Genomic DNA, 26128 nt, shown 5'->3' on the forward strand with positions numbered 1-26128 from the left:
GGGGACATGACAGAAGAGAGACTCTAAATGAACACTCTAATGCAAATATTATCAACATAGCAATGGGTTCAAATCAAGAAGACATGCAATGCCCAGTGGATTTATGCATCGGCTATGGGGGGTGGGAGGGAGGAAAACAAAATGATCTATGTCTTTAATGAATAATGCTTGGAAATGATCAAATAAAATATAATTAAAAAAAAAAAACAAGAATTGACCAGCTTGAAAATGAGGCAAAGAAAATAAAAGATAAAATCAATGACATACAAAGAAAAGTATATCAAAAAGAAAAGGTGGATCAAAAAGTCAGGGATGAAATTCAGTCTTTAAAAATGAGAATTGAACAATAAAAAGGTGACTGATTTCATAAGGCAGCAAGCATCTATGAAACAAAATCAAAAGAATGAAAAAATTAAAGAAATTATGAAACACCTCAATGATAAAACAACAGACCTAGAAAATAGTTCTGAGAGAAACAATTTAAGAATTATTGGACTACAAGAAAATCATGACCAAAGAAAAAGGCTGCATATCATTCTATAGGAAATTATCCAAGAAAACTGCCTTGATATTCTTGAGCAAGAGGATAAAGTAGAGATTGAAAGAATCCACAGATTGCCTTTTGCATTAAATCCCTAATTCACAATGCCCAAGAATGTTATAGCCAAATTCAAGAACTTCCAAACCAAAGAAAAGACACTACAAGCTGCTAAAAAGAAACAATTCAGATATTATGGAACCACAGACAGCATTACACAGGACTAGCTGCATTCACACTGAAAGACCAGAAGGTAAGATATTCTGGAAAGAAAGAGAATTGGGTCTACCCTCAAGAATCAACTACCCAGCAAAATTGACTATATTCTTGCAGGTGAAATATGTTCATTTAATAAAAGACCAGGCTAAACCAGTGTGGGAAACATTACACAAAATCTAATGTACTAGCATAGATGCATATTTGTTTCTAAAATGTTGAGTCATTTAAGGCAAAATGTTGTCTTACTGGATCTTTCATTGGCTTTTACTTCCTTTTATCTAGGTTTATCAACTGTTTTTCTTCTTCCTTCATTTTAGCTATTCTTTATGATATCTAGACTCAGAATATTTGTAAGGCAAGTGCAGTCTTTATTCTTCCTTAACTTTTGAGTGTAAAACTGTTCTGTTTACATTTGCAAGACAATGGAAATATATATTATTAACAACCTGTTAGGTACCTTCCATCTCTAGTCAGGGAACTATCACAGAAATATACATTTTCCCCTGAGTAGTGCTTTGGCTATATCCCATAAATTTTGATATGTTGCCTCCTCATTGTCATTCTTTTCAGTGAAACCAGTAATTGTTTCTATGATTTGTTTTTTGACCCACCAGTTTTGAAGGACTAGATTATTTAGTTTCCATATATCATGATCTCCTCTAAATGATCAGTTAATAAATATAATTTTATCACATAATTTTCTGAAAAATATACATTTATTATTTCTGCTTTTCTGTATTTGTTTGCAATGGTTTTATGCCCTAGTATATGGCTGATCTTTGTCTATGTACTGCTAAAAAGAAGGATTATTACTTTTTATCCCTGTTCAGTTTTCTCAGATATCTATTAACTCTAATTTTTCTAACATTTCATTCACTTCTCTTCTTTCTTATTTTTTGATTCAATTTATCAAGCTCTGATTGGGGAAGATTGAGATCAACCACTAGTATCATTTTACTATCTTTTTCCTCCTTAAGCTCCTTTACTCTCTTCTTTAGAAATCTGGATGCTATACCATTTGGGGTATAAATATTTAATAATAATGATGTTATTTCATTGTTTATTGTACCTTTTAGCAATATATAATTTTCCTTCTTTATTTCTTTTAATCCTATCAATTTTACCTTAGCTTTGTGTGATATCATGATTGCTACTCCTGCTTTTTTTCTTTAGATGTTGCATAATAAAGTCTGTTCCAGCCTTTTACTGTGTGTGTCACTGCCATAAATGTGTTTCTTGCAAAAAAAAAATATATATATATATATATATATAGTAGGATTCAGGTTTTTAATCCGCTCTGCTATCTACTTTTGTTTTATGGGTGAGTTCATCCAATTCACATTTAGAGGTATGACTACTGATTGTGTATTACCCTCCATCTTATTTTCTCCTTTTGATCCTCCTCTATTCCCATTAATTTTGTTCTTCCTCACCTGTGTTTTGCTTTTTATCATCCTCCCCCTACTTCTCCCTCCCTCCAATTACTTCTCTCTTCCCTTGGTCTTATTCCCCTTCTACTACTTCTCTTTAGTTTAAGATATAATTCTCTACCCCAATGAATATATTTATTTTTCCCTCTCTCATCCAGTTCTGATGAGACTCAGACATATCATATGTCATTTCATATCATCCATTTACATTCATATCATATCATTATATATTATCATATACGTTATATTATCATAATCAGCTTACTTCCCCAACATCTTTCTAAGTATATTCCTTATATCTGCCCTAAGAGTAATATTTGAGAAGTACTGATATCATCTTTCCTTAATGAGTCCCTTAAATTTTCTTTCTTTTTTTTTAACCCTTACTTACTGTGTATTGGTACCAAGGCAGAAGAGTGGGCATGAGTTAGGCAATGAGGGTTAAGTGATTTTCCAAGGGTCACACAGCTGGGAAATATCTAAGGCTAGATTTGAACCAAGGACCTCCCAATTATAGATCTGGCTTTCAATCCACTGAGCTACCCACTTGCCCCCAAATTTTTCTCTTTCAGATTTACCTCTTCTGTCTTGTTTTTGGACTTCAGACTTTGTGTTTATTTCTGGATTATTCCTCAGGAATGCTTGGAAATCTTCTATCTTATTGAATGTCCATTTTCCCCCTAAAAGAATATACTCAGTTTACTGGATAGGTAACTATGTGTTGTAAATCTAGATCTTTTGCCTTTCTGAATATCATATTCCATGCCTTCTGATCCTTTAATGTAGAAGCCTCTAGGTCCTCTGTAATCCTGATTGTAGTTCCATGATATTTGAATTGTTTCTTTCTGGCTGGCTGTAGTATTTTCTCCTTGGCTTGGAAGCTCCTGAATTTAGCTATTATATTCCTGGGGGTTGTCATATGAGGATTTCTTTCTGGAAGTGATCTGTGAATTCTTCCAATTTCAATTTTATTTTCTTGTTTTGTGATATTTAAGCAGTTCTCTTTGATAATTTCTTCTATTATGAAGTCAAGCTTTTTTTTCTTTTGTTTTATCATAGCCTTCAATTAGTCCAATAATTCTCACATTGTCTCTCCTGAATCTATTTTCTGGGCCTTTGTTTTTCCAATAAGCAACTTCATGTTTTCTTCTGTTTTTTTTTTCATTCTTTTGATTTTGCTTTAGTGGTTTTTTTGATTTCTCATTAAATCATTCATTTCTATCAACTAAATTCTAATTTTTAAGGCCTGATTTTCTTCAGCTTTTGGGTCTCCTTTTTCTTTTCTTCCATTTCTCTTCCCCACTTTTCCTCTGCCTCTCTTAATTGGTTTTTGGAGTCTTTTTTGAGCTCTTCCAAAAATCTGTGCCCAACCCAGATTTTTCTTTTGAACTTTGTATATATTTGCTTTGCTTTAACCCTTATATGTCAGTACATTGCTCTTTGTCTCCAAAAAATTCTTCAGAATTAGGTACTTTTTGTTGTTTTCTCATTTTTCCTACCTTTTCATAAGTAGTTTCTGTTTTCTGGGATGTGCGAGTATCCTGTCAAACCTCAGTCCTTTCTTGATGCTATCCTTAGCTTATTTCTGGGTTTCTACCAGTTGCAGTTCTTCAGAGGAGGTATGATGACCTGAGGACTGGGAGCTGTAAGGGCCTCCTCCCACTGCTAAGTCAATCATTCCTTGAGATACTGGTAGCTTGAAGACTTGCCTCAGGCATAGGTTTAAGTTTTTTTTTTTTAATTTCACTCTTAACTTCATCATGTCAAGGGTTGCTCAAATTATAACCCCAGGCTTAGATCCAAGTTTTTTTTCTTACTATGTACTTGATCCAATTAGGTACACATTTGATTACCCTTGTCCTGGAGCTCTTCCATGAGCCTCTGGTGAAAAGATCCTGACCCCTCTCTTGGGTCAATCAAGGGGCCACAAACTGGGATCTATGTCCTCACCACAGGTCCAGACTGGGTCTCCTGACTTCACTCTGTGCCCATACAGATCAGCCCTTGGCTGTTATTCTGAAATTCACCACAGGTATTAAATCTCAAAGGGTGTGCATTGGCTTGGACTTCTATTTGGCCAGGCAGGGTCTCCGGGAATGTTGGTTTGGGTTCAGGTTCAGAACCTGGCATGCAGATATGGAGTTGGGGTGTATGACTTGCTCTTGGTTTGCTCTTCACTCCTTGCTATAGTCTTGTTGACTAGGCTCCCCTCTCCCCCAGTGTCCCAGAGGTTCTCTGTCTACCTTTTAAGTCTTTCTTTTCTTGAAAGTTCTTTCTCTCTGTCTTCTTGTTCATTCTTTAACTCTCATATTTGTTTTGTGGTGTTATTTTAATATTAGTTGGAGGAAATTCTTATGGTGACTTCGAGCTTCTCTGCTCCTGGCAATACTTTTTTAATTCCTTCTGGCATTACCATTTATGGCCAAGTGAATCACCAGAGTTTGGTAGTTGTCATTGGATTTGATAAATCTTAAGTGGCTTGCTGTGGTTTGGGATATATGCCCCAGAAAGACAATAAAACTGTCCATTGTTATTACTAGGTTAAAAAATAGCTGCCTGAATAACCATGAGCAAAGAATTACTCATTGTTCTGCTCTTCTATATCTGTCCTATAATAGGTCATCTTTTCCTCTAGCCTCTATGGATCTGCTATATTATTCTATAGAATATGAGCAGTCGATACAAAAGCAAGTCCCTCTGGGACAGACATACTCTTTTCTTCACAATCTCAAATAAATGCAATGAATTCCCAGAGTCTTTCTGTTGAAATATGTTCCACTTGATCAGGACTAAATTGTCAGCTCTTCAAATGTCATTCCTAAATACAAACATCTGAAAGTAATTTCTCCTTTTTTCACTCTTAATCATACCATTAAGCTCTCTTGTGTATTTAGACTATTCTATTTGATATTATAGATGCAATTCTGTTGTGTCCTCTAGTATAAACTCCTTGCTTATACGGAAAATGTATTTTTCTTTATGGGGAAGTTATCTGGTGTCAGAAGTCAGAAAGACTAATTTTCCTGAGTTCAAATCTGACTTAACCTACTAGCTGTGTGACCCTGGGCAATTCACTTAATCCTGTTTGTCTCAGTTTCATTGACAGTAAAATGAACTGGAGAAGTAAATGGCCACCCTCTCCAGTACATTTTCCAAGAATACCTCAAATGGAGTTTGACTAGATTCCCAGAGTCTAAAACCATTCCCTTTCATAATACATACAGAATCATAGAATCATTAAAATCATGGAACTTGAATTAGAAGGGACTTCAATAGACATTTAGTTTAACCCATAACTGAAAGGAAATCTTGCAATGTAACATACTTGAGAAATCTAAAGACCTCCAAAAAGGAAGGGAAACCCACCATCTAGCAGCTATTCATTCCAGTTTTAGACATCTGATTATTAGAAAATTTGGCACTTTTTAGTTTTGTTGGGGGGGAGTGGTGTGTGTGTGAGTGTTGTAAAAAATAGACTCGAATACAGGACTACAATTCCTTGCTCCACTTCCCCAAAGTGCTTTGTAATCTTACTTGGGCCGAGATCAAAAAGGTATTTAACCTAATTGCAAGGGTTTTGGGGTCTCTTTTTGGACTTCTGTTTTGGAGCAGAAGGAGCTCTTTCATGATGTAAGGTTATCTTGTCTAGGCCTCTGGCCTAGGCACATGTTTTTTTTTTCTTATCCTGTATTTTCTTTAATCCTTAACTTTAATAAACCTCATAAAATATAATACTCCTTGCAGAGAGAAACTAATTTCTACCTGCCTCAGTCTCCCCATATTCCTAAATTTTAATCTTTACAGTTTGGCGACCTAATGGGGAAAAAAAAACCTCTCAATCTTCTGATTTCTTTTCTGATCTTTAGTTAATCCCATCTTCAAGGAAGAAGCTTGCTAACTCCTAAATCCTTTACCCTGAGTAGGGTGGAGATTGTAGTTTCCAAGACCTGATTCTGTCATTCCAATTTTCTCTGTTGTTATTGATCAGGAAATAGCCAAATCCCATCCTCTAAAGAATGGTTTGAACAGGGTTGAGTAGTTTTGAAATTCACAATGTGTGTGTGTGTGTGTGTGTGTGTGTGTGTGTGTGTGTGTGTGTGTGTGTGTGTGTGTGTGTTTCTGATAATCTGGTAAAAAAAAAACCTAAAAATATCTTTGGAAGTTTGATTTACCATTCCTTATTCTGGTTTCTAAGGCAAATAGAACACATTTAATTCCTTTTCCATATGACAACTCTTCAAATTCACCACTTAAAGGCAGCTAGCATATACAGAAAAAACAAATATGGTTTTTGTAGCAGTCCACAGCTGTGTTTACTCAAGACAGATAATTAAGTCATAAAGTTAGACCTGAGAAGAGCGCATTCTCTGCCCTGGGCATGGCCAGTGAGGCAATGAACTTTGATCCCAACTAGTTTGGGTGCGAAAGTAGGTTTCTTTGTTCTCTCCAGGCTGAAGAAGGATCCACCCTTATGACAATTTACCTTTCTACCAATGATAATCCCCTATGTCATTAATTACTATGCATTATGTATCTTTGCATATGATAATCAATAAATACACGAGCTCACAGGCCCAGCAAAGGCTTTAACCACTCATCTTTCTTCCTGACTACTATCTCTCTCTTTCATGGAGCAGGCCTCTGGCCATGCTCCATCTTTTTCCTCTATTGCTCTTATCTCTATCATTAAGCCGTAACAGTCCGTGTTAATGGCACGGGTTTAAGGACTGTGGCTTGTCTCTAATGATCTCTAAGCTCATTTCTGATGCCCATGATGTTGTGTTGTGGTCTTCTCACTGTCTCATGTATCCATGAAGTGGAAGGCCGAAGCTTAAGTCTGTGGAGCTCCATTTATACATGATTCTATGTCTGGTCTCTTTCTTGCCATCCCTCTGGTTTCAGATCCTTGGTTCCCCCAGAGATAAACCTCTATCCATCTTTCCTCCTGGGGGCGAGGGTTGCTGGCCAATCTCCCACCTCAGTTTTTGATATAAGGAAATACTCTTACTCTGATGTTAGAAACAATCAGACCCTGCTGGATGTATTTCTTCAGCATGGCTCATATAGAAAAATGTTTTGCATGATTTCATGTTTATTAAAGGTATCATATTTGTTGCCTTCTCAGTGGCTGGAGGAATGGATGAAAATGATATAAACCTAAAAGTTAAAAAATTTTAAATGGTGCCATCTGAGCTAAACACTGATAGCATTTGAGACAGAAATGAAAAGGGATACAAATACATGGGCAGGAGTCAATGGGGGAATTTTCTTAGACTGGAGTCAGCTTGCCAAATCTGATAAACAGTCAAGTCAAAGAAGAATGATAAGTATATGTGAAAAAACAATATAAATAAAGTAAGGCAAATCTTAAGTGCAGTCACTAAGGAGTTTCTATTTTAACCCTGTAAGTGATGGAGAGATGGAGAGAGTTCTGTGAACATAGATCTTTTTCAGAAGAATATGCTTAATTAGTTTTAATATGCTTAAACTAAGACTTTAGGGAAAACCTGGTAATTTGGTACATCGTCTCCATGGTTTGGGAAAGAAGCTTCAGAGGCATCTTTGGAATCTGGATTCCTAGACTCTACTACTGTTTCTCCACTCACTATTCATCTCTTCCATACTCTTAGAGCAGTTTCCTAATTTGATTTCTTGTCTTGTCAAGTGCCTAGTGACCAGATATGAGGGCTAGGTGTGGGGACTAACCCGCCATCACAGCTGTTGTGATAGAGTTAGCTTATAGAGAAGTCAGCTCCAAGTAAGAGAAGGACAGAGACAGAGAGATAGATAGAAAGAGAAAAAGACAGTGTTGTGTGCCTGGGAGAGATCCAAGCAGGCAGACACAAGGTATAATAGTGAATGGATTTCTATTTATTATGACAAAGAGAAAGATTTTTATAGAAGGTAGATTACTAATCATTACATCATTTTTCAGAGTTTTGCTTTCCCACAGAATAGTGTTTATGGAATGACTACCCAAGAACATTTCCTGGGCTCCTCTACAAATGTAAGCAAATTAAGGAAGAATGACACCTAATATATTTTGTGTAACTTGGGGAAAGGAAGGTCTTGTTCTTCCATTATGACATTACAAAGGCTTATTTGCTCTATAAAATAAGGAAAGACTCAAGTTTGATGATGACCATTTTGGGGGAGGAATCCTTGTCTCATTTTCAACCTAAATGGTAGCTTGTAGTGGTAAGCCAAGACCAGCCTTGCCAAGAATCTCAGGCAGACTTACAAGTATATCTTTTATGCTGCTTTTCCCTCAGTGGGCCTAATTTGTCCTAGGTACCTTCATATTGTCTCTCAGGAAAAAATAAGGCCCTTGAAAGCAAATTGGTTTTTCTTTTAGCCTATGAATTCCCAGGCTTAGATCATAATACCAATTTTAACTTTTGTTTTAATTGAATATCTGATATTAGGCCAAAAGTAGACACTGAACTCTTTTTCTTTCCTCTAATCTCCACTCTTCTCTTATTTTCTATTACTCTGTAGAGAGAGGAGAACTAACAAAATGTATGATACCCCTACAGAGAAGTAGCCCAAGAGGGCCTGTGAATGCTACACTGAAGATGACCTGGGATCAAGTCCACTTGCTACTTAATCCACCTTTCAGTGCTCCAAATAATTCCTATAGAATTAAGCCTATAGAGACACTCTTGGAAAGTATAGGAGTCAGAAAACCCATGATTTGCATCCACTAGCTAGGTAAATCTGAGCAAGTCTCTTAGTTCTTCTAGGGAACAATCTAAGATGAAAGGCATAAAAACCAAGGTTTAAGTCACAGCTGTCATTGGCTATAAATCACTTTCACCTTTCAGTGGCCCCAGTAATCACGCTAAGACAGCAAGTGACAGAACAACCTCAGATATACCTAATCACAAGGAGTTTCATCATCACATTGGCTCCTTTCCATCGATGAAAAAATATAAAGAGTCCTATACTTTTCTGGGCCTTCCCTCAGAGAGGTAATCTGTCAAAAATTGTTAATCAAGGGCTCTTACAACTTCAGATGTAGAGTGGAATCTGGCTAAATCCACTGCATGAAGCACTCCAGGGAAAAGAGAAGCAGTATTCCCTCCACCCCAGAAGTAGGTCTTAGTTTTAAAATATAGGCAAGATCATTAAAAAGTCTCCCAAAATAAATAAAAATGCAAGGAAAAGGTTTGACCTTGCAAAGCTGTTTCACCTAATGGGAAGACCAAAATTTTTGATCAGTTAGCAATGCCAAAGTACAAGTGCGTGAATCCTCGGCAAATGTGAAAGAATATCAAGCCCAAAATAAATTCTTGGAAGTACTCGAAGAGGTTAAAAAATTAATAAAAGACTTAGGAGAAAAATTAGAAAAGAAAGTGATAGAAAAAGTTTACAGCTTAGACCAAAAACTCTGAAGGAAACCTCTCCTTAAAAAAGGAAATATTACACTTCAAATAGTAAAATAACTCTCTTAAAAAAGTAAATTTAAGGCCTTAATGGAGGAAATCTCTCCTTAAAAATTAGAATTAGACACATGGAGGCTAATTATTCCATGAGTCAGCAGAAAACAATAAAGCAAATTCAAATAAATGAAAAAAATAGAAGAAAATCTGAAATTTCTCACTGGAAAATAGATCCAGGAGAGATTACTTAAGACTCACTGAACTACTCAAAATCCATGATCAAAATAAGTGCCTAGACACCATATTTTAAGAAATTATAAAAAAAAAAAAAAAGAAGAGCCAGGAAATCATGTCTCGGGAAATCATCAGGGAGAACTTCTCTGGTGTTCTTAAACAATAGGGGGAAACAGAAATATAAAGATTCTATTGAACACCACTCAAACGTAATCTGAAATTTTAAATTCCAAGGACTATTGTAGAGCCAAATTACAGAACTCCCAGGCCAAGAAGAAAATACTTCAAGAAGCCAGAAATAGAATCCAACTATCATGGAAGTACACTCAGAATTACAAGAACCTAACAGTTTCTACATTAAAAGTCAAGAGATGTAGAATATGTTCCACAAGGCAAAGGATCGAGGACTACAAGAAAAAATCACCTACCCAGTATAACTGAGCATATTACTCCAGGGAAGTTATACACATTAAATGGAATAAAGGAGTTTCAGGCATTCCTTACACAACAACCAGAGTGGAAAATAAAATTCAATTTTTAAATTTGGCACTCAGAAGAAACACAACAATGTAAATAGAAAAATAATTCAAGGGACTTAGTTCATTTAAACTGATCATTCCTATGTAGGAAAGAGTTTACTAGGACACTTGATATTTCTACATATAAGAGATACATATTTAAGGTAAGGTAATCAAAGGAAATAAAAGGGTTAAACTGATTGCATTATCACATAAGGTAATAACTAAAATATTTAAGATATCTATAATATTAGAAGTATCTATGCTACCTAAATTATTTAGGATACTTAAGGTATGAAAGACACTTAGGAACTTGACCACTATTAGGAATAGGAGCATTCATAGATAGAGAGCAGGGAATAAGATGAATATTATGGGATTGTATCCCCCCAAAAAGGAGACAAAACAAAATCAAGGAACAAGAAAGAGGAATAAAATGGAGAAAGAGAAAAGAAAACCAGGACATTTAAAAATCAATATGGTTGCAGGAAAGGGAAGATGGGGTGAAGCTGGCAAACAATGCTTGAACCTTACTATCATAAGAATTGACCCAAAGCAAGATAGCATCCATTTGCAGTTAGCTATAGAAATCCATTATACCCTATATGGAAGTAGGGAAAAGAGGGACAAAGAAGAAAAGGGAGGAATGAACAAAATGTAGAATGAACTCAAAGAGGTGATAGCCAGAAAGAAAAAAAAAATTGTGAAGAGAGATAGGCTAAAAGAGTAGAAGAGGATAAATAGGCTGAAAATAAGGTGGAGATAAAATACACAGTCATCACAACTATGATTTTGAATGAAATTAATTCACCCATAAAATAGAAGAGGATAGCAAAGTAGATTTAAAAGCCAGAATCCCACAATATATTTTCTATAAGAGGCACATTTAAAGCAGAGACACACAGAGTAAAGGTAAAGGGTTGGAACAGAATCTACTATCTGACTGGCTAATGTGACAACAAAGGAAAATGATAAATGTTGGAGTGAATGTGGAGTAATTTGGACACTGAGACACTGTTGGTGTAGCAATGAACTGATACAACCATTCTGGAGAGCATTTGGAACCATGCCCAAAGAATCAACAAATTGTGCATACTCTTTGACCCAGAAATACTTTTACAGGTCTGTATCCCAAAGAGATCAACAATAGAGTAAAAGGGCCTAACTGAACAAAAATATTTATAGTGGCTTTTTGTGTTAACAAAGAACTAGAAACAGAAGGGATGTTCATCAGTTGGGGAATGCCCAAACAAGTTGGCAATATATGATTGTGATGGAATATTATTGTGCCATAAGAAACGATTAACAAGGTAATCACAAAAACATAACAACCCCCTAGGCCTTATATGAATTGATTCAAAGTAAAAATGACCAGAAGAAGAACACTGTAAATAGTAATGGTATTAAAATATGATGATCAACTATGAATGATAACTATTAACAGTAATACAAGAATCCAGGAAATCATGAGGAAAAGCATTGTCCACTCTTATAGGAGGATCTGACAAAATCTGAGTTACAGATTGAAGTATGTCATTTCTTTACTTTATTTCCTCCATTAATTTTCTACTATAAACCATATATTTTCTTTCACATCATGACAAATACAGAAATATGTATTGTATAAAAACACATGTACAACCTATACCTGTATTGGCAAGCCTATGGCACACATGCCAGAGGGGGCATTCAGAGCAAAGAGTTTGCCAGTTTGTTACTAGAAAGCCCAAAGAATGCAGGGCCAGACTGATCCCCTCCCCCTCTTTAAGTCCACCTAAGGACATTTCTCACGTAAACTGCTCCCCTAAAAGGTTCACCAACAATGATCTATATATCATATCCCTTGCCATATAGAGGAAAGAAGAGGGAAAGAAAAGAAGGGAACATTGATAGCAAAATGTCAGAAACTAATTATTAAAAATTGCACTGACATGTAATCTAAAAAGAAAATTAAATCTTAAAAAAAAGTCAAGAAGCATTTATTAAGTGCCCATACATGCCACAGTGCTCAGAGTATACAAAGAAAGCCAAAAGACAGCCTCTACCTTCAAGGAGCTTTCAGTCTAATAGGGAATATATACAACTGTGCAAGGAAGACATGGTCAGGACAAAAGGCCCTAACACTGAGGATCCAGAAGGGCTTCTCGCAGGAGATATTTTAGCTGGGATTTAAAGGAAGCCTAATTTTTTAGCCTTTCTTTGTGTCTAGTTATTCCACTTCTAACCTTAGCTCAGGCTCTAGCACATATTTGGTGCTTCAATAGTAGATGACTTACTTTTGGTCTTTCTTTATATCTTAAATGCCTCATGTCCACAACACACAATAGGCATTTTATGCTAGATGACCTTCTATTTTGGCATTTTAAAAAATCTTATGCCCTCTCCCAAGTGTCCAGCTTCCAGACTAAATTACCACCCATTCCACCCTGTCTACCTCATAGGTACTGATGATCCTGAGCCGGTAGAATACAGGAAGGTAGAGCTCCCCTGTGATGAAGATCACTATGGTGTAGGTCACTAGATCGTATAGGGGTATGGCACCATATTTGTATACATCAAGAGGAACTCCCAGTACGGTGATGGCGGAAAGGAAACTGGCCATGAGTGACAATGACACAGGATACCCTGTCATCTGTTGCCCAGCCATAAGTAAGTCGATGTATGTTTCGTAGGACTCAGTCAGAGCGTAGTAGATGCCTATGAGAGCCGAAATGAGCAGCATGGCAAAGAACACCATGTAATCTGCTAAGTCCAAATCCCCAATCTGCATGGCTGTGGTTGGTGGAAAGGGATTGCCACAGGGCTCTCAGCTGACCGAAACCCTTCAGCCACCATGGGGAGAGAACTACCACATACTAGGAGCCCTCCCAGAATCACTTTACTAATGATCTCACCTGCCTCTATTTCAACATAATTGGTTGCCTTGGTAATTCTGTAAGTTTGCTGGCATTGGCACTTGAAATCTGGAAAGACCTGGAGTTTCTATCCTACCTTCCTCAGGCATTTATTGACTCTTTGTCCCTGGGCTAATCATTCCCTCTGTATGCATGATTCTTATCAAGTGAGGATGATAACAGCATCTTACTCCCCTAGTAATGATCAAATCTGTACAAATTTGTAAAGCTCTTACCACACACAGTACCTGACACATGGAAGGCACTAGTAATTCCTCCCTTCTTTTCTTTTATCCTTCCTTTCTTCTATATCTTTATCCTATCTTCTCTTCTGCCTCTCCTTCCCACTTTCCTATCTTCCTTCCTCCCTCCTTCTCAGAGTTATCAGAAGAGCCAAAGATATTTTATTCAGATGTATGTTGAGATATTGCTCAGAATATTTTTTGTATGTTCTAACTGAGATACATGTAAAGCACTATATGAATAATGTTATAAATTATATACATTTTGTTTTATTCATTTAAAATTACTCAGAAGGGATCCAGAGACTTACCAGATTGCCAGAGGGTTACATACCAGACACAGCCACAAAATTAGGGCCTGATCTATTCATTAGATTCAATTCCATGAGATTTTTAGTTCCTTTAGGACAGGGACTATCTTTTGACTCTTTTTCTATTTCCAGTACTTAGTACAGAAACTCAAACCTATCAGAAGATTAGAAAGTATTTATTGATTTATTTGGGGAGACGATGAATTGTACAGAGCATGAATAGATTATTATGAGGGTTTCTCCTCCCAATTAGAGGAGGTAAAAGGAAAAGGAAAGTAAATGTATCGATTGAAAAATAAAATAAAATTTGAAAAACCTGAATTCAATTTCCAAGTCAATGAGATCTATCACTTGCCTACTCTTTGTCTGACATTGTGCTAAACATTAGAAACAAAGAAGATGTTCACAGTCTAATCCAAACATCAACATACAAACAAGATTAGTAGGGTCTAAAATGTAGATTAACTCACAAGGAAGGAGCTAAAATTAAAGACTTGAAAAGACTTGACCCTAGGCAAGTCACTGTTGGAGAATTCCCCAATCAAACGTCCTAAGACCTTGTTAAAATGTAATTCCTCCCTCCTCTGTCAATTTGACCTGTGGTCAATAGATCAGTAAGTCAGGCTAGAAGAGAAAAAGTTTAATTAGCATCAGCTCCTGGGAATTGGTCCTTGATGGTAAAGAGATACACATATTTAGGATTTTATACAATAGGAGGGAGACCTTGGATAGCAAAGTTAAGAGTTCAATCAGTCTATTGGATGGGACTGTTCTGCCACTTTCTCCCCAAGATGTTGAAGAACAAGACAGTGCTGGGAGCCATCAGGCCATGATGCCTAGACAGAGTCACACATGGTAGATAAGGAGGCCAGAGAGTGGCCCTTGGCAAGATGTGATTGCCCACTCAGTCACCCTTGCATGACCTCTCTCATAAATGCCCCTTGCCTATGGAACTGACATGATTATTATTCCCACTAGTCTCAGAAGGAGTAATGCAAGAGCAAAATACCTGTACCCTAATTCTCTAAAACATCACCAAAAGATCAGGCCCTCAAACTCAACCTCAAAAGACTACCATGGATTAACTTTTACTTAGGTACATAGTCCCCGGTGAAACCGCAGTTACAGGCCAGCCCAGAACTTTCCCACTCACAGAAACCTATTCTCATGAAGCCAACACACATTAAATCAATCATAAAGGCCCATACAAAACGTACAGCTTCACCAAGCTTCAATATGCCTCAATGACTCAACTTCACAAACCAGTAACTCGCCAGTGGGAAACTCCCTAGTAAGAACCCTGAGAAATGACCAGTCTAATATTAAATTTGAATTGTGTTCCCAGTACCCCTCAACCTCAATGATACGATTGTTGAATTATCTTTTAAGAACTTGTGATTATTTCATTTTATTAAAAGTAACAAGTAAATTTCCTTGAGTGTTTGTAAGCTCAAAACTTCTCACAGAGTAATGAGAAAATTAAGCCACCTGTGATGAAATCATTTATCTTGTGTGGAACCTTTATGCTGTCTATAATCACAATACAAGAATATAGAATGTTAATCAAGTGATTTGTTAAATAGACATGTGCATTAGGTAATGTATCTGTATGCCAAGAAAATGGGTATAAAAATAAAAACCAAGCCTAGGGAGGGTGGAGCAGCTATCATATGCAAAGCAGTCCCATGGCCATAATGATTAAGCTATCTTCTGTTTGTTATTTTTTTTTTTGATTGATCATTCACCACCTGTCAGGAAACCCTGGAGTCGTGAGCAAGGGTGGACTTTTCCCATGCAAGACAGGACTCCTTGGGTTCTTTTTTATTTTATTTTATTTTATTTAGATGATTTAGAATATTTTTCCATGGTTACAAGACTCATGTTCTTTCCCTCCCCTCCCTCCACCCCCTTCCCATATCTGATGTGTAATTCCACTGGGTTTAACATGTGTCATTGATCAAGACCCATTGCATATTATTAATATTTGCACTAGAGTGATCATTTAGAGTCTACTTTCCCAGTCATAGCCCCATCAATGCATGTGATCAAGCAGTTGTTTTTCTTTTGTGTTTCTTTTCCCATAGTTCTTCCTCTGAATGTGGATAGTGTTCTTTCTCATATGTCACTTCGAATAGTTCTGGAGTGCTACTAGTAGTAATAGTTGCATTGCTACTAGTAGATAAGGACTCCTTGAATTCTGAGGAGTTAAGTATATCTGTTCTGGCAAGTTTATAAATTTCACTCAATAGTTAATTTTATCATCCAAGCTGATAGAGGTCTCCTTCAAAGGAGTAAGATGGGAATATAAACTACTTCATTCTGTCCTTTCCTACTTTTTTCAGTGGAGATATTTCCCCTAAATTCATAATTTTCTTGGGAGAGGTTTCCCCCAGATTCATAGTATTTCCACCTAATTTCATATCACTTCAACTTTCAGGCTTCTCTTGGGCTAGAGTTTGTGTGGATCATGTAATAGAGGGTCCATATTTTTGACAGGATCTAATGGGTCTCCTCAGGCTCTGGACTCAAATTAATAGGAGATTAAAATTTGAGGGGGCAACTAGAAGTCTCCTTCCACATAGAGGCTAGATGGACAAGTGTGATAGCCAAGGGTTCAGGAGACTTCCATGAAGCCAACATTCTAAATGCAGGGGGGAGGTCTGGCCAAGTAAAACTATATGAAATCATAGACTGCTATGGTTTAAATTCATATTCCAGTGAAGAAAGAAATATGATACAGTCAAATTTAAATGAAGATTAATTAGGAAATGATTTAAGCCAAGAAGATTTAATTGGTTCAACCATACAAATGGAAGAAGATAACAGTGCTGTGCAAAATGAATCATTAGCAACTAACTCAATAGCTACACAAAAATCAGAACCATATGTATGGATTAAGGTGGGGAAGAAACAATACAAAGCTCTAATGGATACTGGTACTTCAAAATCAGTCCTAAACACCTTTCTAGGGGATACCACTATAGGGAGTATGGTTTCAGTGGCTGTAGCTATGGGAGAGATACAACAGGTTCCTGAGCTCAAAAGCACAATGGTTAAACTAGGTCCTCTCACCATTGATCATACATTCCTATTTATCCCTTCATGTCCAGATAACCATTTAGGACATGATATTTTATGTAAGATTGGGGCAACCCTGCAATGTGAACGTTCTGGAAAAATATACCTGCATCTGCCTAAACATTCTCTAAAACATTACCCATTGCTATATCTAGAGCAATTGGAAGAAAAACCTGAGCAAATTCAAATTTTGACATCAACGTATGAGATACCTGATGATATTCCACAAAGGGTTTTTGCTAAATACCAGAATGATGTGGGTAGAATAAAATCAGTAATACCAGTACAAATAGAAGTGAGGGATGGTATTCTTTCTAAGATAACTCGGTACAAATTGAGCAGAGAAGCCATAGAAGGCATAAAACCAATTATAAACAGCTTATTGGAACAAGGCATTTTAAGACCTACAGTGTCTGAATTTAATAGTCCAATTATGGCTATTAAGAAAAATAAACTTAATGCAGATGGAACACAATGCTGGAGATTTGTACAGGATCTTAGGGTAGTGAACAACTTTACAAAGAAGACATACTAGGTTACACCTTCACCAAATGATATTATCACACAAATACCACCAGCTACCTGACGGTACACAGGGATAGACCTAAGCAATGAATATTTTACCATACCATTGCACCCTGACTCCCAGAACCTTTTTGCTTTCCAATGGGGACAAAATCAACTCTGTTATACTAGATTAGTCCAAGGATGTTATGAATCATCCTCTACATTTTGTCAACTTCTTCAAAGAGATCTAGCTAAGATCACTTTCAAGCATAGCAAGCTGGTACACTATAGACAATTTAGTATTAGTATCATCTGATCCAAAGACATACTTGGAAGATTCAAAGAAGTTATTAATAGGGCTTTATAAGAGAGGACATAAAAGTCTCTAAAAAGAAAATCCAGTAGGTACTCCCAAAAGTCGACTATCTCAGATCTATCCTGGAAGGAGGCACCAGGAAAATCTCAAGTAAAAGGATAGCAGATATACAGAAGCTAGGCATCCCTAGTACCAAGAAACAACTTAGGACATTTCTAAGGGTTGCTGGTTCTCAAGACAGTATGTCTTGAGAACATCTACATCCTTAGTCAAAGTTGAAAGTAGCCATTTTGACAGCTCCAGCATTAGGAATACCTGATTACAAAAAGGAGTTTCATTTGTATGTTCATGAAGCTAAGGGCATCACTTCTGGAATGTTAGCACAATATTTTGTACTAAATTTAAGGGCTATTGTATTTTACAGTTCTATCCTTGATCCTGTTGCACAAGGAATTATGCATTGTCTGAGAAGCACTGTTGCAACTGCTCTCATGGTGAAGAAAGCATATGATATTGTACTGGGATGCAAGTTACATGTATATTCTGCACATCAAATTGAAAAACTACTACAATCGCAGAATATGCATTCTTTCACAAATGCAATAGTATCTCAGTATGAAATCATTTTTTTAGGAAATGACAATATCACCATTTATAGATGTGCACCGTTAAACCCAGATTCTCTGATTCCAGATTTGCCATTAAGTGGAGAACCACTGCATGACTGCATTCAAGTTGTAGAAATGATGTATAAACCTAGAGAAGATCTTAAAGACACACCTCTTAGTGATCCTGATATGGAGTTATACACTGATGGATCCTCATACATTCATAGAGGACACAGGGACACGGGGGCTGCAGTAGTTAACAACAATAAAATGCTTTGGTATGCATCATTACCAAGTCATGTTAGTGCCCAGGGAGCCGAGATAAAAGCTCTGCTTGAAGTCCTGAAATTGGCAAAAGGCAAAAGAGTGAACATTTATGTAGATTCCTCTTATCTTTTTTTTTAACCCTTACCTTCTGTCTTGGAGTCAATACTGGGTATTGGCTCCAAGGCAGAAGAGTGGTAAGGGCTAGGCAATGGGGGGTCAAGTGACTTGCCTAGGGTCACACAGCTAGGAAGTGGCTGAGGCCGGATTTGAACCTAGGACCTCCCGCCTCTAGGCCTGGTTCTCAATCTACTGAGCTACCCAGTTTCCCCCCCCCCTTATCTTTTTTACAACCATACATTCCTCAGGGTTTATTTGGAAGAACAGAGGATACATAACATCAGCTAGGAAACCAATTGCATATAGCAAACTAATAGACTGCCTTATACAAGCTAAAGAACTTCCAAAAGAGGTGGCCATAATCCAATGCATGGCACGTACTCATGGAAAAGGCAGAATATCCCTGGGAAATGGAGCAGGCATTAAAGTGAAATATGCCACAAGTTTTTGTCCCTACCACATGCTGAATTTCTCTCTGGTGAACAGGCATGATCTTACTGAAGCTTCATCAAGGAGATGAAGTTCAGCCATGGAAAGAGAAACTCAGTGCTATATTAATCAAAGGCATTTGGGTGTCTCATGGGGGGAAACTGATTCTCCCTAGAAAATTATATCAACATCTATATACTGTCACCCATGCAAAATGACATTATAGGGTGCAAGCCATTTTGGATACAATACAACATTTCTGGATGGCACCAGGGATAACAACAAAAGCCATTAGAATTTTCAGGCATATGACACATATGGAAAATACAATCAAGGACATTTCAAGAACATAGCATTGGGAGGCAGACCTCTAAGCTATATGTCTTTCCAATGTCCACAAATAGACTACATAAACATGCCCAAAGACAAGGGATACAAGTATGAATTGGTTATTGTGGATAGACTAACAAGATGAATTAAAGCATTTCCAGCTAAGAAGAATGATACAGCCACAGTAGTGAGATATCTACCAAAAGAAATAGTTCCCAGGTATGGCATTCCCAATACCATATGTGATATAGAAATCACTTTAAAAGACTGATATATATGTGTGTGTGTGTGTGTGTGTGTGTGTGTGTGTGTGTGTGTGTGTGTGTGTGTGTAAATTTAAGGTCTCCAAGGAATTCACTTATGAAATTCCTAAATGAAATACTCAAGTCAGAATGGAGTTTTATAGTAGTTTAATTACAATGGGAGTAAGAAAAAAGGAGGGAGAGAGAAGGAAAGAAGGGGAGAAGGAAAGAGGTTAACTCAACCTTCTGGCAGAGCCAGAGGGAGTTTAGGTCTTGGAAGACCAAGGCAGGACAGGGAATCAGTCCTTTCACTCACATGACCAATCCAAAGAAAAGCTGCCTGTGGGCCTCTTCCTAGCTTGAGCTCCTAGAACAAACTGGCACCTAGCCCTGTCCACAGGAAGTGAGTGAACTCCAGAGGCTGTTCTCTACCTCACTTCCTGTGCCTCACATGAGCCAATGGAGGCTCAAGCTTAGCTTAGGACTGCCCAGGAATTATTTCTGATTTGTCATTAACTAGCACATGCCCATGTAGTGTGGGTATGCACAATTTTTGGTGCTAGACTGAACAAGATGGAGGAAATTTAAAAGTTCACACATAGACTCAGATAGGGGATTGCATTTTTCCTCCCAAATTTTGCAAGAAATATACAAGAACCTGGGTATCAAATGCAGTTTCCACAATGCCTATAGACCACAGAGTTCAGGCCAAGTGGAAAGAATGAACAAAGAATTTAAAACATTAGTAGGAAAATTCTGTTCAGAAACACACTCGAAATGGACAGATGTTATTTCTCTTGCATTGTTTCAACTAAGAACAAGACCCAGAGGTGACTTGCATGTATCTCCATTCGAAATGTTATAAGGTCAACAATTATGGCATGGTAGGACTGCAAAACCACCATATCTATCGATGCTTAAAGGGGAAAGAATCACCTACAGAACCAAGATGGATAGGTCCATCGAATGTTGTTATGACAACTCCTACCTCAATAAAGGTAGATGGAAAGGATCCATGATTTCATGCTTCATGTGTAAAACTACATTATTCCCATGACATGATCAGCAATGAAGAAGAAAATGCATAAGGGAAATCTGCAATATTGTTTATAACCCAAGCAATATTTAACAACCATCCCTATAAATGGAAAGCTATATATATATATACATATATATGAAAATACTAGTAAAATAAATATGAAAGTACTGCATATAATAGCATGATGAAAGACACAAGAGTACAAATTACAGCAGAAATAAGCACTGAGGAAAAAACAATAATGAAATACCCTCATACATATATAAAGATTACTGCTCCAATGAAAAATTGTCTCTACCTACAACAATAATGAAAAGGAAACAAAGTTATTCAAATAAGAAGACATGACTCTGTAAAATAGAATATATCACGTATCATTCTATATATACCAACAAGAACACATAAACCCGTAGGCTAAAAGTAAATTTTATCTCAAGAAAAATTCAAAAGTCAAGAGAATCTCTTAATAAGAACATTTTAAAGAAACAATTTACACAAAATAAAACCCCTTGTGAAATCAAACATCAAATAATATAAGATAGTATCATATTTCAAAATCATAACCTACATCTTAAGAAATGTATACAGTACAACATACTACATACACCCACACATGAAGATTATCATACTCATGAACACTGACAGACACACATGAAGAATTCAAAATTACTCTCATGCACAAGCAGAAATCATCAATCTTACATACATGCATATTAAAGCTACACACATGCATGATCCTGTATGTTAAAGGACATGGTATTTTAATCAAGGTGAGACAGATGAAAAGCTCAAGACATGTATGTTTCTACAATCAACACCAGAGACATGGAAAGACTTTGAAATCTTGAACTGATAGTGATGAGGTCACATAAGAATATGCCATACATGTTAACTTCACATATAGTTACACACATGTATAACTACACATAAGCACAACATGAAAAGAGTCTCATGGACTGAGTAAGTATACAAAACATTTTATAGTAACACATACATAAAATTCATACTGATATACTTGTGAATTTCTGTGTAAAATTCAAACAGACAGAAGGGAATTTTCTTATCTGCATGATTTGCACAGAAATCACATATAAAATTGTATTATAACTTTACAAATGTAAAATATGTATAGAAAAAATATGTATATTTGTAAATACTAATAGAATTAACATGCTAACAATAGAAGGTTAAGCTACTGATGTTCTAGTGACTAATATATAAGGTAAGATTTTAGGAATTTGTTATGAAGCCTACATGTCTTGGAGACAGATGTATAGCATAATTAACATAAGTTAAGTTTCATAATAATATTAGTAACAGTTGTTGTTCATAGAAACTTTTATTTAGAGCAAATTATATTCATTAGGATATAAGAAAATTACATTGTCAAAAAATATTGTTTGAATTGTTGCATTGTTTACTATTTTGTTCAAAACCATATTTCTGTATTGCATTACTATGATCCACACCTTTTTCCTTAATCCAAACCTTAGGATAGAAATAGATAGTCAGAATAGTTAAGACTGGTTAGGATTTTTTTTTTTGGTGGGGGGGTAGTGCAATATGTTAAAATAAAGTTTAGAGTATAGGTAGTTAGGAATTCTTCATAGTGATAATAAGGTGATTATTGTTTATGGAAAAATTCTCAATTGTAATTTTGCTTAAAAGGAAAAGGGGGATTTTGTGAGAAACTGATTACTATAAGAGAGACTTGCAAGCAGATGCAAGGAATGGAAGCTTGAAGGACTGACTGTCTGTCCATCAAGGAGAGAAGGGAAGATTCCAGAGAAGAATCTGGTCAGAGACAGTTAAGGAAGTCAACATATGAAACTTCACTTCTGCTCTCTTGGACTAGGAGAGAGGATCCTGCAGACGACTGCTCTGAAATCCTGACCAATAATTTAACCTTGGAAAAATTGGGGGCATAGTTCTGAAGATCCCTTTCAAGTTATTAATAATTTCCCCTTAAGGACAAATCAACCATATTTCCTTATATTGAACTTCATAATAGATTAGGGAAACCTTATATTCCCTATTCCCTATCCCACCTCCCTAACTTCTTTCCTTTAAACAAAACCCATTTTGATAGTATTATATTGTGAAATTAATTTATTAGAAACTGCTGGTAACTTACCTTCTCTGAAGAGCTGTTGAAATCAACTGAAGGACACAGAAAGTAGGTGAGGGATGAGGAGTGAAAAATCTCAGTTGTACTTCTAACCTTATTTCCTAGTATAACTCTTTACCATAAACACCATAGTAAAAGAGCCTCCATTCCACAAGAGAATTCTTGAACTCAAAGCTTGAGTCCCCAAACCTCCAGACATTCCACTGTACCACATAGGGACTTATGGCCTTGGCAGTTCAGTCTCTCTGAAGCAGGTGGAGTTCTCCAAGGTGGAGGCTGGAGTATTCTAATACCCAGAGTCCAAGAAATGGGGCAGAGGGGTGTGCTCTAAGTACTTTGCCTTTTGGCACACTGGGAAGAGTGGAAAGGCCACTAAATGTCCAGGTGCAGTGGGGAGATAGAAGGAATCTTTCCCTCAGAGAGGGTTAGGTGGAGTGGCTCTTTGGTGATGGGGAAACCTCCTAGAGGAACCAGGAAGGAGTGGTAGGCTAAAGGGAGATGGGCCTTGGAGAAGAGGCCCCTGAAGGCCTTTGTGGTATAGGAGTGCAGTGGTTGTTCATGCTCATAACCCTAGCCATGGTGCCCAGGAGTGCTACATTGATATATATATATATATGAGAGAGAGAGAGAGAAAGAGAGAGAGAGAGAGAGAGAGAGAGAGAGAGAGAGAGAGAGAGAGAGAGAGAGAGAGAGAGAGAGAGAGAGAGAGAGAGAGAAAAGGGGGGGGGACTGATAGTTAAACAGACTGATAGATAAGATAGATGGATTAGATAGATAGATAGATAGATAGATAGATAGATAGATAGATAGATAGATAGATAGATAGAATCAAATAAGTGAATGTTCTAAATCAGGTGAATGTCTTGGCAAAAAGTAGATGGATAGATTAATTAGATTTAGATGTTTAAAATTAAATCAATATCCTGGTAAATGAATACAAAATCATGTCCTGGAAATAGGTAGAGAAAATTACATGAACTAATGCTTCAGTTGTCAGAACATTCATTTTGAGGTACTAATCAAGTCCGACTGAGAAAAGTCCTGGACTCTGAGATTATATAGGCATAAAATAGCAGTTCTCAAATATTATAACCAATTTTTTTAATTTAATTTTATTTGGGGGGGGAAAGTTTTATTTAATTACTCAATTTATACATTATTACTTGGTTACAAGAATCATATTCTTTCCGTCCCCTCACTCAACCCTTTCTCATAACCGACGCGCAATTCCACTGGGTTTTATATTTGTCCTTGGTCAAAACCTGTTTTCATGTTGTTGATGTTCACACTAGGTGGATCATTTGGAGTCTATATCCTCAATCATATCCCCATCAAACCATGTGATCAAGCAACTGTTTTTCTTCTATGTTTCTGCTCCCACAGTTTTTCTTCTGGATGTGGATAGTGTTCTTTCTTGTAATCCCTCTGAGTTGTTCAGGATCACTGCATTGCCACTAATGGAAAAGTCCGTTACATTTGATTGTACCACAGTGTATCAGTCTCTGTATACAAGCTTCTTCTGGTTCTGCTCCTCTCACCCTGCATCAATTCCTGGAGGTCTTTCTATTTCAAATGGAATTCCTCCAGTTCATTATTCCTATGAGCACAATAGTATTCCATCACCAATATATACCATAATTTGTTTAGCCATTACCCAATTAGAAAGCATCCCCTCATTTTCCAATTTTTTGTCACAACAAAGAGCTCAGCCATGAATATTATTGTACAAGTCTTTTTCCTTATTACCTCTTTGGGGTACAATCCTAGCAGTGCTGGGTCAAATGGCTGGGTCAAAGGGTAGTCTTTTAGTGCCCGTTGGGCATAGTTCCAAATTGCCCTCCAGAATAGTTGGATCAATTCACAACTCCACCTGCAATGCATTAATGGCCCAATTCTTTCATATCCCCTCCAAAATTCATTACTTTCCTTTGCTGTCATGTTAGCCAATCTGCTAGGTGTGAGGTGATATCTCAGAGTTGTTTTGATTTGCATCTCTGATTATAAGAGATTTAGAACACTTTTTCATGTGCTTATTAATAGTTTTTATTTATTTAACTAAAAATTTCCTAGTCATGTCCCTTGCCAATTTATCAACTGGAGAATGGCTTGATTTTTTTTTTGTACAATTGGTCTAACTCTTTATAAATTTGAGTAATTAGACCTTTGTCAGAGGTTTTTGTTATGAAGATTTCTTCCCAATTTGTTGTTTCTCTTCTGATTTTGGTTGTCCTGGTTTTGTTTGTATGAAAACTTTTTAATTTAATGTAATCAAAATTATTTATTTTACATTTTGTGATTTTTTTCTAATTCTTGCTTGGTCTGAAAATCTTTCCTTTCCCAAAGATCTGACATGTATACTATTCTGTGTTCAGCTAATTTACTTATAGATTCCATCTTAATATTCAAGTCATTCACCCATTCTGAGTTTATCTTGGTGTAAGGTGTGAGATGTTGATCCATACCTAATCTCTCCGATACTGTTTTTCCAATTTGCCCAGTAGTTTTCATCAAATAGTGGATTTTGGTCCCCAAAGCTAGGATCTTTGGGTTTATCATAATAGACTAGCTTGCTGAGGTCACTTACCCCAAGTCTATTCCACTTATCCTCCTTTCTGTCTCTTAGCCAGTACCATGTTGTTTTGATGACCACTGCTTGATAATATAGTTTGAGATCTGGTACTGGTAGGCCACATTCCTTCACATTTTTTTTCATTATTTCTTTGAATATCTTTCATATTTTGTACTTCCAAATGAACTTAGTTATGGTTTTTTTCTAATTCAGTAAAAAAAGTTTTTTGCTAGTTCGATGGGAATGGCACTAAATAAGTAAATTAGTTTTGGTAGGATTGTCATTTTTATTATGTTAGCTCATCCTACCCATGTGTAATCAGTGTTTTTCCAATTGTTTAGATATAGTTTTAATTGTGTGAAGAGTGTTTTGTAGTTGTGTTCATATCCTGTGTTTGTCTCGGGAGATTGATTCTTAAGTATTTTATATTGTCTAGGGTAATTTTAAATGCAATTTCTCTTTCTAATTCTTGCTGCTGAGATGTGTTGGAAGTATATAGAAATGTTAATGACTTCTGTGGGTTTATTTTGTATCCTGCAACTTTGCTAAACTTGTTCATTATTTCCAATAGCTTTTTAGCTGATACTCTAGGATTCTTTAAGTAGATCATCATATCATCTGCAAAGAGTGATAGCTTGGTCTCCTCATTGCCTATTTTAATACCTTCAATTTTTTCTTCTTCTCTAATTGCTACTGCTAGTGTTTCTAGTACAATGTTAAATAATAGAGG

The 26128-nt window shown here is 36.5% G+C and overlaps 1 protein-coding gene across 2 annotated transcripts in view; it reads right to left on the reverse strand.

The window, feature by feature from the left end:
• LOC103101763 (sodium-coupled monocarboxylate transporter 1-like) overlaps positions 1-26128 on the reverse strand; it is a 228164-nt gene that overhangs the window by 185034 nt on the left and 17002 nt on the right. Inside the window, exon 1 of one of the 2 annotated variants that reach the window (XM_007503479.3) lies at positions 12756-13193. The exons of the other annotated variant lie outside the window; for it this stretch is intronic. Coding sequence (XP_007503541.2) covers positions 12756-13091 — 336 coding nt within the window. The 5' untranslated portion in view covers positions 13092-13193. Of the gene's footprint in view, positions 1-12755; positions 13194-26128 lie in introns of those variants that run through there. 2 annotated transcript variants of the gene reach the window in all.

The sequence above is a fragment of the Monodelphis domestica genome, chromosome 5 (assembly GCF_027887165.1).
Source record: "Monodelphis domestica isolate mMonDom1 chromosome 5, mMonDom1.pri, whole genome shotgun sequence".
In the NCBI taxonomy this organism is placed as follows: domain Eukaryota; kingdom Metazoa; phylum Chordata; class Mammalia; order Didelphimorphia; family Didelphidae; genus Monodelphis; species Monodelphis domestica.